General features: G+C 52.2%; 2 protein-coding genes across 2 annotated transcripts in view; both read left to right on the top strand.

The window, feature by feature from the left end:
- The window catches only part of LOC144888603 (uncharacterized), a 145033-nt gene that overhangs the window by 57768 nt on the left and 74830 nt on the right, over positions 1–12435 (top strand). The gene's annotated exons all lie outside the window — the stretch shown is intronic.
- LOC144888602 (32 kDa beta-galactoside-binding lectin-like) overlaps positions 1–12435 on the top strand; it is a 49477-nt gene that overhangs the window by 22840 nt on the left and 14202 nt on the right. The window contains exon 6 of the mRNA XM_078767144.1: positions 44–118. Coding sequence (XP_078623270.1) covers positions 44–118 — 75 coding nt within the window. The remainder of the gene's footprint in view (positions 1–43; positions 119–12435) is intronic.

Genomic DNA, 12435 nt, shown 5'->3' with positions numbered 1-12435 from the left:
TGATTCCTTTGAAGATGTTTATAATTTACTTTTGTCTCTGCAGAAACCAGATGATTTTGAGGCAGATGTAATGGCATTTGCTGGAGGAGTGAAAAACCAGGTGGAGCTTTGTCAGAATGTAAGTGAACCTCTCTATTTTTAATAATGGTAATCAACCATCATTAATCATCATTATCATAACAAAAATGGACAATTGCTATTCACCACAGTGATGTATATTGATTGGTGATAACACAATCACTCTCTCAACAATTTCTACATTCTGATCACAGACAAAGAAATTAGTACAAACCAAGATGAATTTGGAATACATCCAGAGTATTGTCGCGTGAGTCCCCTTGGTGAACACCTTAAGGCAGCAAGGATGACCAAACGAGCTGTTACTCCAAGGCGTTCAGTTCAAATGGCGGAGAATACGCTTGGGGAAACAAGATGGAGGGGAAGAAACCGGAGCGCTTACCTTCACGGATCCCACCGGCAGTCCTCAAACCTGCAATAAATCAGCTCAAACCGAATCGAGTTTAAAATGTACAAGAAAATGCAGGCTTTATTAAGAAATGCCGGTAACAAAAGAAAACACGATCAAATAACAATGAATTCCTAAATTGGAGCGCTCCCAAACAGACCCGAACACAGACAAAGGATAAAATAACTGCAGATAAATGTGTCTGGTTATTTAATTGCATTTAGCTTGACTCGACCGGTGTGTCTCGTAAGGACTCTTCCAGGCCCCGGGCGCACAGTCTGGATGCGGCTCTGTTCTTGGTGGGAAAGTGCGCTCGTTCGTTGGCGTGAGTATGCCTCAGTCCGCCCTTGTTTCACTAGGCCACGCCTGTTGGTGCGAAGTGGGCTACCCGTGCGAAGCAAACAGCAGGCGTGCAGCCCGCTCTTCCACACCGTGCTTGTCCACCCGTCCTCCGCACGGAAAACCGCAGTTCCCGGGCTGCGGTTGTGCCTCTTGGTACGACCACCAGGAAGATCTCAGGAAACGGCTGGTCAGATCGCTTTCTTGAGCCCGAGAGCACAATTCCACCGTTCGTACGAGGTTCAGGGCGAGAATGCGCAAGAGGGAATCGCGACCGTTCGCTATTGTCTTTGGTAGGACAAGGCACCCGAGGGCGATAAATGTTGGTCAGAGCGAGAAGCCAAGGAGAAGGGAAGGGCGAGGGACAAAGAACGAAGAGAAAGAAAATGTCCTCCAGTGCGTTTCTTTATCGCCCGGCTCTGACGTCACCTGTCCTGCTTTACCATTCAGCAAGTTGCTCCCAACCAGTCCTTCCCGTCAATAAAAACCCCGCCCAATCACGGCTCCTCCGGGCATGGCTTTGGCCTGCCCAACCTGTGCGCTTCCCAAGTCGGGGTTGTCAGCGGTAGGGCTTGATGCATGACTTCCGGTTAGCTTTTTAATTAGCGAATTTAAATGCGGGTGATTGCGTGGCTTGTCTGTGTCTATGGTGTGGTGCCAAAAGGGACATTGGAAATATATTACAGAGGTAACGATGTACAAGGGATCATGACCCATAATCCCTGAGCTAATTAACATACCCCACTCCTCGTAATGGGGACGAAGATACACTTAATCTGAACACACGGTCTACCGAATCCCTACTTATCCCTACGTACATAGAGGTGGTTCTTCTTCTTTGCGACAGTCGGAGAACACTAAGCATAGGCATAGTTTGACTTCTCTATTTGAGGGGGGCAAGGGGTTAATATTAATAATGGATAGCTAGGTCCGACTTCCAAAATTACCGTTTGTAAGTGTGGTTACAGTGTATGCGAAATCACAAATACAGTTTACGTTCATTATTGTTACTCATGTTTAAATACATGGTGTTTTTATCTTAATTGTAAACTACTGAAAAAAATTCAGGTGGGGAATGGCCCCCCCTGCCCCTCCCCCAACTCTGCCGATGACACTAAGCTACAGTGCATTCAGAAAGTATTCAGACCCCTTCACCTTTTTCACATTTTGTTATGTTGCAGCCTTATGCTGAAATCGTTTAAATTCATTTTTTCCCTCATCAATCTCCACTCAATACCCCATAATGACAAAGAGAACCAGGATTTTAGAAAGTTTTGCAAATTTATTAAAAAGAAAAAACTGAAATATCACATTGACATAAGTATTCATACCCTTTGCTATGACACTTGAAATTTAGCGAAGGTGCCTCCCATTTATCTTGATTATCTTTGAGATGTTTCTACACCTTGAATGGAGTCCACCTGTGGTAAATTCAATTGATTGGACATGATTTGGAAAGGCACACACCTGTCTTTTTAAGGTCTCAAAGCTGACAATGCATATCAGAGCAAAAACCAAGCCATGAGGTCGAAGGAACTGCCTGCCGAGCTCAGAGACAGGATTGTGTTGAGGCACAAATCTGGGGAAGCCTAGAAAAAAAATTCTGCTGCATTGAAGGTTCCCAAGAGCACAGTGGCCTCCATAATTCTTAAATGGAAGAAGTTTGGAACAACCAGAACTCTTCCTGGAGCTGGCTGCCCGGCCAAACTGAGCAATCGGGGGAGAAGGGCCTTGGTAAGAGAGGTGACCAAGAACCCGATGGGCACTCTGGCTGAGCTCCAGAGATCCTGTGTGGAGATGGGAGAAACTTCCAGAAGGACAACCATCATTGCAACACTCCACCGATCTGGGCTTTATGGCCGAGTGGCCAGACGGAAGCCAAACAGTTCAATCTTGTTTCATCAGACCACAGAATCTTGTTTCAGGACATATGAAAGCTCACAGAATCTTGTTTCTCACAGTCTGAGAGTCCTTTAGGTGCTTTTTTGCAAACTCCAAGCAGCTTTCATGTGTCTTTCACTGAGGAGAGGCTTCCGTCTGGCCATTCTGCCATAAAGCCCAGATCGGTGGAGTGTTGCAGTGATGGTTGTCCTTCTGGAAGTTTCTCCCATCTCCACACAGAATCTCTGGAGCTCAGCCAGATTGACCATCGGGTTATTGGTCACCTCTCTTACCAAGGTCAAAGCTGTAATTGGTCTATAACTTGAGAACGACTGAAGGGATATAATTGAAACTTGGTACAGGTACGTATAATGATGTAAAGATTAACTGATTGGATTTTGGGGTCAACAGGTCAAAGGTCAAAGCTGTAATTGGTCTATAACTTGAGAACGACTGAAGGGATATAATTGAAACTTGGTACAGGTATGTATAATGATGTAAACATGAATTGATTAAATTTGGGTGTCAAGAGGTCAAAGGTCAGAGGTCATGTCAGGTAACAATGTGATAATTTGAGAACAGCTGAATGGATTTAAATCAAACTTGGTACAATTATTATGATGATGTAATAATGTGGGCGGTGGCATATCGGTCGACGTCGTGACGTCGAAGAGTGTCGTTCTCGTGTAAACATCATGCTGTATATTGCTCTTTTCGAATGGTGAAGAATCACTTAAAATTTAAATAACCCTCGCATCCAAATCCATATCAAGATCTTCACTAAAATCGAATCGATTCAGTCTTGTCACATGCACTCAACCTGTCCACCAAGTTTCGTCCAAATCCGTCCATAACTTTTTGAGATACATGCTATATATCTGTTTTAGCCCTTTCACTCAGTGGTGAAAAATCACTTTAAAAATTCTCTGATCCGAATCTGGATTCGAATCTTCACCAAAATGGAATCATTTCGTCCTTGTCACATACGCTACCTCTCCACCAAATTTCGTCCGAATCCGACCACAAACCTTTGAGATATCTGGTTCACATCACAGTCAGACAAACAAACAAACAGACAGGGGTGAAAACATAACCTCCATCCACCTCAGCTGACAGAGGTAACGAGCAGACAGGGCAGCCATCTTAGCTTCCCTTCTAAATGGACAGCGTACTCTCTGATGTAATTCCTGCGAATAACTCTTTGGTACAAAATGCCATTATCAGAAATAAAACCCAGACCTGACAAATTAAAAGGTACGTGAGCTACCTCTGACCTACCCCGTCAGTCCCATGATGGTTTCCTGACACCACACACAGAAATGTGTTCGCAATGCCTACAGTATATGGTGCACATTCTTTACGAAAGCTGGCACGTAATTTGAAGAAAGTAGCTTTCCTTTGTAGAATCTTGTAAAAGCAAAGCCAGAAAAAAGTGGACGCAGAAACAAAGCAGCAACAGAACCACCACACCACATTGACAATTGTAACACGCTGCCACCATCCTGTGACTTAATGAGCTTTCACATGTCAAGTAATGCTCAAACGTATTCTGTACAATATATAAAACTTGATAAGATATAAATCTTGACAATATATCTGCATAATGGATGGCAAACCAGCAGAGCGCGCAGCAGTCGTAATTTAATGTTGTGAATAAGAATCTCTTAAAAGTTCGTGATTGGTTTAAAGCTAAAAGGTTGTCTGTGAAATCAAGTAAATGTAACTGTATTGTCTTTCATAAAAAATTAAAATACCGATTCGACGTTCTGCAAATGTCTGTGTCAATTCTGATTCAATTTTCAGAGTTGAAGATACCAAGTTTTTTGGGGTATCTATTGCTGCGGTTATGGGAAGGACCCCAGGGAGCTACATCCAACACTAAAGGAAACCTGGAGTTTAGATATTTCCATAGTGATGGTTTAGTAAATTTACCCATCCTCGTATCAGGGGAAAGCGATATGTGTTGTGATTGTAGGTAGAACCTTCCCTTCCCAAACCAACCTTCCGTACTTAAACCAAATAATCGCCATACCAATGCAGCAGTGGCCACCATTCCGGAATCCAGGTCCTCGCGGCTTCACCGAGGCAAATAGTCCCTGTTTTTAGGGCGCGCTTGTGACGTATCCATGTGGCATCGAGGAGACAAATAGGCCCTGCCCCCGGCGTGCTCGAGGGGTGTAACTAGCGGCTGATTCGAAGCAGGGAACACCTCAAATCCAACTAAAGGCAATCTCTGTTCCTTAAACAAAGCTGGAACAAGTGTGTCTACTCTCAGGAGAACCAGGAAACACGATCTCTCCACTCTTAAGACTGAACTCTCAAACCTGTCTCCCTCCTCCAAATCCTGATGGAATCTGGTCAAATCTGTTTCTGGTGTTTGTTCCGCCTCCATCCCCTCCCTTTTACCTCAAACGGCTACACAGCTGACATGCACGTGACAAAGCCGAATGCCTCAACTCTGTGTTTGCTTCATAATCTTGTGTCACGAACCCATCTCTCTCTGTATCCACCTTTCCCAGTCGAACCCAGCTGCTCCTAGACTCTGTGTCCTTCTCTCCCGACAAGGTGAAGTTTCTGTCAAACCTCAACTCTGATTCTACAACTGGACCAGACGGCATCAGCCCACGGGCCCTAAAATCCTGCTCTGCCGCTCTATCTCACCCTCTCTCTGTTCCCTTCAGCCTCTCTTTTGCTCAAGGTCATCTGCCATCTGCTTGGAAATCAGCCAACATTACCGCTTTACACAAGAAAGGTGCAAAAACAGATCCTTGCAACTACAACCCAATCAGGCTGTTACTAATTAATCAGCAAGGTCATGGAATCCTTCCTCTTCTCCAATGGCTTGATCCCAGATCATCAATTTGGGTTCAGACAAGGCCACTTTACTCTGGACAGTGGACATGCTGCTTCTGTTGTCTCAACATTGGATGGAGGTCATTAATGCCAGACAATAAATCAGAGCCCGCTCCCTTGACATATTTCATGCCTTCGATACGGTCTGGCACTCCACTCTGCTCACCAAACACTCCCCTTATGGTATCCATGTAAATCTCCACTCATGGCTCACGGACCTCCTGTCCTGTCGTAGTCAACATGTGGCTCTAAATGGAATCCTCTTATCTCCTCTTCATGTCTATGCTGGAGTTCCTCAAGGCAGTGTTCTGAAACCTGTGCTGTTTCTAATCTTCATCAATGATCTCTCCGACTCTGGAAAATCCTCTCTATCTTTTTGCTGATGACTCCACTCTCTGCCGCTCCATCTCTCATCCCTCAGATCGGCAGGCTGCAGCCTCTTCACTCTCTGCAGACCTGGACAAAATCACAAACTGGTCAAACAAGTGGAACAGGTCTTTCAATCTTGACAAATCTCACACTCTCACTTTGTCTCTCCGAAAATACCGTCTGGAAACCCTCCTATCTACTTTCCCAGCAACCTTCTCCAATAAGTTCTGTCACTCAAGGTTTTGGGTGTTATTATCTGCCATTATCTTTCCTGGGAAAACCACATTTCCACGCTGGCCTCCAAATCCAGTCGCCGACTGGGCATCCTCCGTCGTGCGAAAGCATTTCTGGCTACTTCTGAGCTCCTCACCACATACAAAGCTTTCATTTGCAGCTCAATGGAATACTGCTCTCCGCTCTGGGCTGGTGCTCCTGCCTCACACCTGGCTCGGCTTCACGCTGTTGAAACCAAAGCTTTCAGAATCATTGGAATCTCCCGCGATGATGCTGATTGTGAGGGCCTTTCACTCTCTCACTGCAGGCAGGTTGGAGGTCTTTCTGTCTTCTACCGACTCCTCTCCGACTTAGCTGCCCCTGATCTGTCTGTGTTCTGTCCTCCAAGTATTCCTTCAGGATGCACAAGATCTGCCAGTAACCCTCTTCTGGTGAAATTGCCAAAATCAAGACTCACTGTCACCTTCACTCTTTCATTCCTCTTTTCTCCCACCTCGAGAACAAACTCCCACACATTCTTCAATCCTCTCCTCCCTCCAGGTCTTCAAAACAGCTGTCCACCACTATATCTTGTCTTCCCCCATCCAAAACCTTGATCTTTTCTACCTCCGTCAATACACCCTAAATCCACCTTTTTCAAATTCTGTTTTTCTTTCCTGAAAGTCCTTGTAGTGTCCATCTTGTTTATCCCGTGTACTCACACCCCAACCCTCTCTATTCCGCAGATGTCCCTGTTCTCTACTGTTGTTGTACTTCCCTCTCTCTCCCCTTCTTGTCTCCCGCTCCTTTTATTCTAAGTTATATGTGCTAGCTCTCATACAAGCCTAGACTAAGTATACAAAAAAAAGACAAAGGTTCACTGCTTCATTTCTCATCAGTGAGAGATGACGTGCGTAGCTTAAAAATTTTGGGGGCAACATTCATTTCATTTTATTGTCCACTTTTATTGTCCACAATCATCACGTTTTCTGATTTTCTCTTGCATTTTCATTGTCACTTTTCCCACATAATGAACTGCAAAATAGTTGAAGAACTCATGAATATTGACACAAAACCCTAATGTTCTCCATTCGATCGATCTGAACCAGGCAGGTGGACAGTAAATCTCCTAATTTGAGTTTATTCAAAAGCAAAAGCAGTAACTCAAACACCATCAAAGCATGGTGCACACCAAAACAACTCTTGACGGGCTGTTCTTCTTCTCCTCCCATTCAACTCTGCTTCCCATTATATCTTCAGAGACAGAACATTCATTAAAATCCCTCCACCTACAAATTGTTCTTCCTTCCAAGACAATTATATCTCCAGAAATAACCAGAAATCTCGACAACTCCGTCGATCTTTCTGCACAATTTAAAGTCTAACGACAACATTATAACCTGTTACCTTTTTAAACAACTCAACTGGAAGAATCTCACCTCATGAAATATTAGTTATATCGAACAAGTAATTTGTTCCATATCGAATGATAAACGTACAATCGTTAACATCGCACTGTACCTATACACCGCTCAACGGAGATTTTGGTTAATATTTTGTGACAGCTCTGTCCAATGTCCAGAGGCGCATGCGATTTGCACTTGTGGAAGAGGAAGAGACTTCCGAAAGACTCTTCCGGTTGCTCGATTTGGACTCTTCTCTTCTCGGGAAGATCTTCTGCCTCTTCCTGTCATCCAGCAGGGGAGGCGCGGGCTCTTCGAAAACAAAACGGCCTAGCCTAATTTCAGTCACGGAGAAACGCTGCTGGTCATACTTACGCAGCAAAACTTGCAAGTGAAAACACAATCTGGATATATGCATCAACTTGTGATGCAGTGTTGAAGGAGCTGTGCTCCAACGCGAGTCGAACGGATTGACACGACAAAAGACGGGAATTCGTCCGAGTTGCTTTATTGCACAAATCAAACTCGGGTACTCTGAAAAGCCCGTTTATCGGGCAGCAATATATATACACACTCAAACACGTCATGCCGGAGCGTTTGCCCGGGAAAGGCGAGACTGGGCGTGCCCGGGCGTCCTGGGCGAGCCCTGGAAAGGCGAGTCTGGACGTGCCCGGGCGTCCTGGAAAGGCGAGGCTGGGCATGCCCGGGCGTCCTGGGCGAGCCCTGGAAAGGCGAGTCTGGACATGCCCGGGAAAGACGAGACCGGGCGTGCCCGGGCGAGCCCGGGAAAGGCGAGTCCGGGCATGCCCGGGAGAGGCGCGTCTGGGCCTGTCCGGCGGCCTGGGCGAGCCCGGCATGGTGATCGCTCCCTGGCTGCATCCTCGGCAGGTGCAAGGCGATTGTGCATACCCAGCGGTAACCGCTACACGCGCCCCCCCAGAATCGACTTGCACCGGCAGGGTCAATTTAAGGGGGGTCCTGATGACCCGGCCGAAGCGACCCCTGGAGCGTCGTGGGGGGGGGGGGGGGGAGTCCGGTGTGGTGGTGGGTGGTCGAGCGGGGGAAACCGTGGACGGGGGGCGGCCTCGCCGCGGAGGAAGGGCCAACCGTGGTGGTTGGTCGACGTCCACGTGCGCCGGCTTGAGGCGGTCCACCGAAATCCGGTCCGACCTGCCGCCGATGTCGATGACGAATGACTTCTCGTCCCGTCGCAGGACCCGGAAGGGCCCGTCGTACGGCGGCCAGAGTGGCCCCCGGTGTGCGTCATGACGCACAAAAACGTACTCCGCTGTGCCAAGCGCTGGGGGGACGTAGGACTGGGGGCCACCGTGGCGGGACGTTGACATGGGGGCAAACCGTCGGGCGGCCTCCTGGAGGTCCGAGCGCTGGCGAGCTGCGGACCAGGGACTGGTAGCGTCGGGCACGAACTCGCCCGGGACGCGGAGCAGCTGACCGTAGACGAGCTCGGCGGTGGACACCTGGAGGTCCTCCTTGGGGGCCGTGCGGAGGCCCAAAAGGACCCACGGCAGCCGGTCGGCCCAACCGCCGTCCTGAAGGCCGGCCATGAGCGCGGCCTTCATGGAGCGGTGAAAACGCTCGCACAACCCATTGGCTTGGGGTGGTAGGCCGTGGTACGGTGGAGCTTGACCCCCAGGTTGCGGGCGACCGTGCCCCACAGCTCGGAGGTGAACTGCGGACCGCGGTCCAAAGAGATGTCCGCCGGTGCGCCGAAACTGGCGACCCAGGTGGCGATGAAAGCCTGTGCCACGTCGGCGGTGGTGGTGGAAACGAGGGGAACGGCCTCCGGCCACCTGGTGGTCCTGTCCACCATGGTGAGCAGGTGTGTGACACCCCGTGATGGGGGAAGGGGGCCCACCAGGTCCACGTTGACGTGGTCAAAACGCCGTTCAGGCACGGTGAAAGGTGCCAGCGGGGCCTGGGTGTGGCGGTGGACCTTGGCCCGCTGGCAGGCCGTGCAGGCGTTGGCCCAATCGCGGACGTCCCGTCGCAGTCCGTGCCAGACGAAACGCGCCGACACCAGCTTCTGGGAAGCTTTCCGACCCGGGTGGGAAAGGCCGTGGAGGGAGGCGAAAATGCGGCGCTGCCAGGTAACGGGCACGACGGGGCGAGGCTGGCCTTGGGAGACGTCGCAGAGCAGGACAGTGTCCGCGAAGGGGACGTCGGCCAGGCGGAGGCCCGTGTCCGCCGCCCGGAGGGCTTGCACCGTGGTGTCGGTGGTCTGGTCGGCCGCCATCAGCGCGAATCATCAGCGCGGTCATCAGCGCGAATGACCCGTGACAGCGTTCACGCTGGCCCGAGAAAGACAGTCGGCCACGGCGTTGTCTTTTCCGGCGACGTGCCGGATGTCCGTGGTAAATTCCGACACGGCGGAGAGGTGGCGCTGCTGGCAGGCCGACCACGGCTCCGTGACTTTGGCCATTGCGTAAACCAACGGCTTGTGGTCGACGAAAGCCGTGAACGGGCGGCCCTCCAGGAGGTGGCGGAAATAGCGAACGGCCAGGTATAGACCGAGGAGCTCGCGGTCAAATGTGCTGTATTTTAACTCGTTCGGCCGGAGTTGCCGGCTAAAAAAAGCGAGTGGCTGCCAAACCCCGTTCACCCATTGTTCATGTACGACGCCCACCGCGTAGTCGGAGGCGTCCGTAGTGAGGGCGATGGGAGCGTCGAGCTCCGGGTGAGCCAGCAGCGTTGCGTCGGCGAGGGCCCGCTTCGCGCTCGTGAATGCCGCGTCCATGACCGCGGACCAGACGGTGTCATGCTTGGCCGGCTTGCCCCGGAGGGCTTCGTAAAGGGGCCGCATGAGCTGAGCAGCACGGGGCACGAAACGGTGATAAACATTCACCATGCCGAAGAACTCCTGCAGGGCCTTGATGGAGCGGGGACGCGGGAACTTGGTGATGGCCTCGACCTTGGTTGGCAGCGGCACGGCCCCGTTCTTGGTGATGCGGTGGCCCAAAAAGTCAACGGCCATCGTGCCGAAGTGGCATTTGGCCGGGTTGACGATTAAGCCGTGCTCGCTGAGGAGCCCGAACAGTGTTTGGAGGTGGAGGAGGTGCTCGGCCCGGGACGTGCTGGCGACGAGGATGTCGTCCAGGTAGACGAAGAGGAATGGCAGGTCGCGCAGCACGCCGTCCATCAGGCGTTGGAACGCCTGGGCCGCGTTCTTGAGGCCAAACGGCATCCTCAAAAATTCGAACAGGCCGAACGGCGTGATGACGGCCGTTTTTGGGACGTCGGCCGGCCTGACAGGTACCTGGTGGTATCCCCGTATCAGGTCAATTTTTGAAAAAATGACCCGTCCCGCCAAACGGGCGGAAAAGTCTTGGATGTGCGGGATCGGATACCTGTCGGGGGTGGTAACGTCGTTGAGGCGGCGGTAGTCGCCACATGGGTGCCATCCGCCCCCCGGCTTTGGCACGATGTGCAGTGGTGAGGCCCACGCGCTATCGGAGCGCCGCACGATGCCGAGGTGCTCCAACACGTCCAACTCGGCTTTGGCCACGGCGAGCTTGGCCGGGTCGAGGCGGCGGGCTCTGGCGTAAACCGGCGGGCCCGTTGTGGGTATGTGGTGCTCGATACCATGTCGCACTGCGACGGCCGAAAACGTCGGTCGCGTGAGGGCCGGGAATTCCGCGAGCAGGCGAGCGAACTCGTTCGCCGCCGGGAGGGCGCACGCTAGTTCGGTCGGCGCGGAGCTACTCATCGTGCATGCCAGGGAGCTGAAGGTCTCGGCGTTGACAAGGCGACGCCGTTTGACGTCGACCAGCAGCCCGTGCGCGCAGAGGAAGTCGGCGCCCAGCAAAGCCATGGGCACACTTGCGGTCACAAAGGTCCAATTAAAGCGCTGGCTGCCGAAGCAGAGGGTGACGTTGCGCGGGCCAAAGGTGCGTATGGCCGATCCGTTGGCAGCGACCAAGGAGGGCCGCAAACGGCGGTCTGCTTGTCCTGCTCGGAGGCGGGTATGACGCTCAGTTGGGCGCCGGTGTCACAAAGGAAACGCCGCCCGGACGCTTTGTCCTTAATAAAAAGCAAGTTGCCCGAGTGGCCGGCGCTCATGGCTGGTAATGAACGCCGGCCCGGTCGTTTCCCGACTTGCCGAAAGTGCACGGGGGTCGGCATGTCCGAGCCTTCTGTCCGAACCTGGTGTGGTAATAACACCACGCCTGGTCAGGTTGAGGCCCCGGCCATCGTGTTGGAAGCGGTCGGCGCGGCGTGGCGGCCGCCAGTTGCACCGGCAGTTCGGCCGCCAGTTGCACCGGCAGTTCGGCCTCCAACCGCACAGGGCGCTCGGGCGCCATGGGCGTCGCCTCAGACGGCGACGGGCTCCAGGTAGTCGCCCCGATGTGCTGGCCTGCCGAGGAGATCTTGTCGGCTTCCCTGGCGAGGGCGCGGGGATCCGCGATCTGCGTGCCTGCCAGGGCGAAGCGTACCTGGCTAGGCAGCTGGCGGAGGAACAGCTCCCGGAAAAGAAAATCCGGAGAGTGCTCACCGAGCAGCGAGAGCATGTAGTCCATTCGCTCGGACGGGCGCGTGTCGCCGAGCTCGGGCAGGTCGAGCAGGCGTCGTGCGTGTTCCGCCGGTGAGAGGGCGAATGCGTCGAGGAGGAGCGTCTTGATCGCGCCATACTTGTTAGCTGCTGGCGGGTGCTGGAGGAGGCTCAGGGCGCGGGCCGCGGTGGCGGAGCCGAGTGCCGCTACCACATGGTGGAAGCGGGTGGCGGAGCCGAGTGCCGCTACCACATGGTGGAAGCGGGTGTCGTCGGCGGTGATGCCTCGCAGGGCAAACTGGGAGTCCGCCTGGGCGAACCAAACCGCCGCGTGAGCCTCCCAGAAGGTAGGCAGTTTAAGGGCAACTGCCGTGTCCATGTCGGGGTCACCAATGAAGGAGCTG

Source organism: Myxine glutinosa, chromosome 13 (assembly GCF_964187855.1).
Source record: "Myxine glutinosa chromosome 13, kmMyxGlut1.1, whole genome shotgun sequence".
In the NCBI taxonomy this organism is placed as follows: Eukaryota; Metazoa; Chordata; class Myxini; order Myxiniformes; family Myxinidae; genus Myxine; species Myxine glutinosa.
This window is presented reverse-complemented; position numbering and strand designations above follow the sequence as displayed.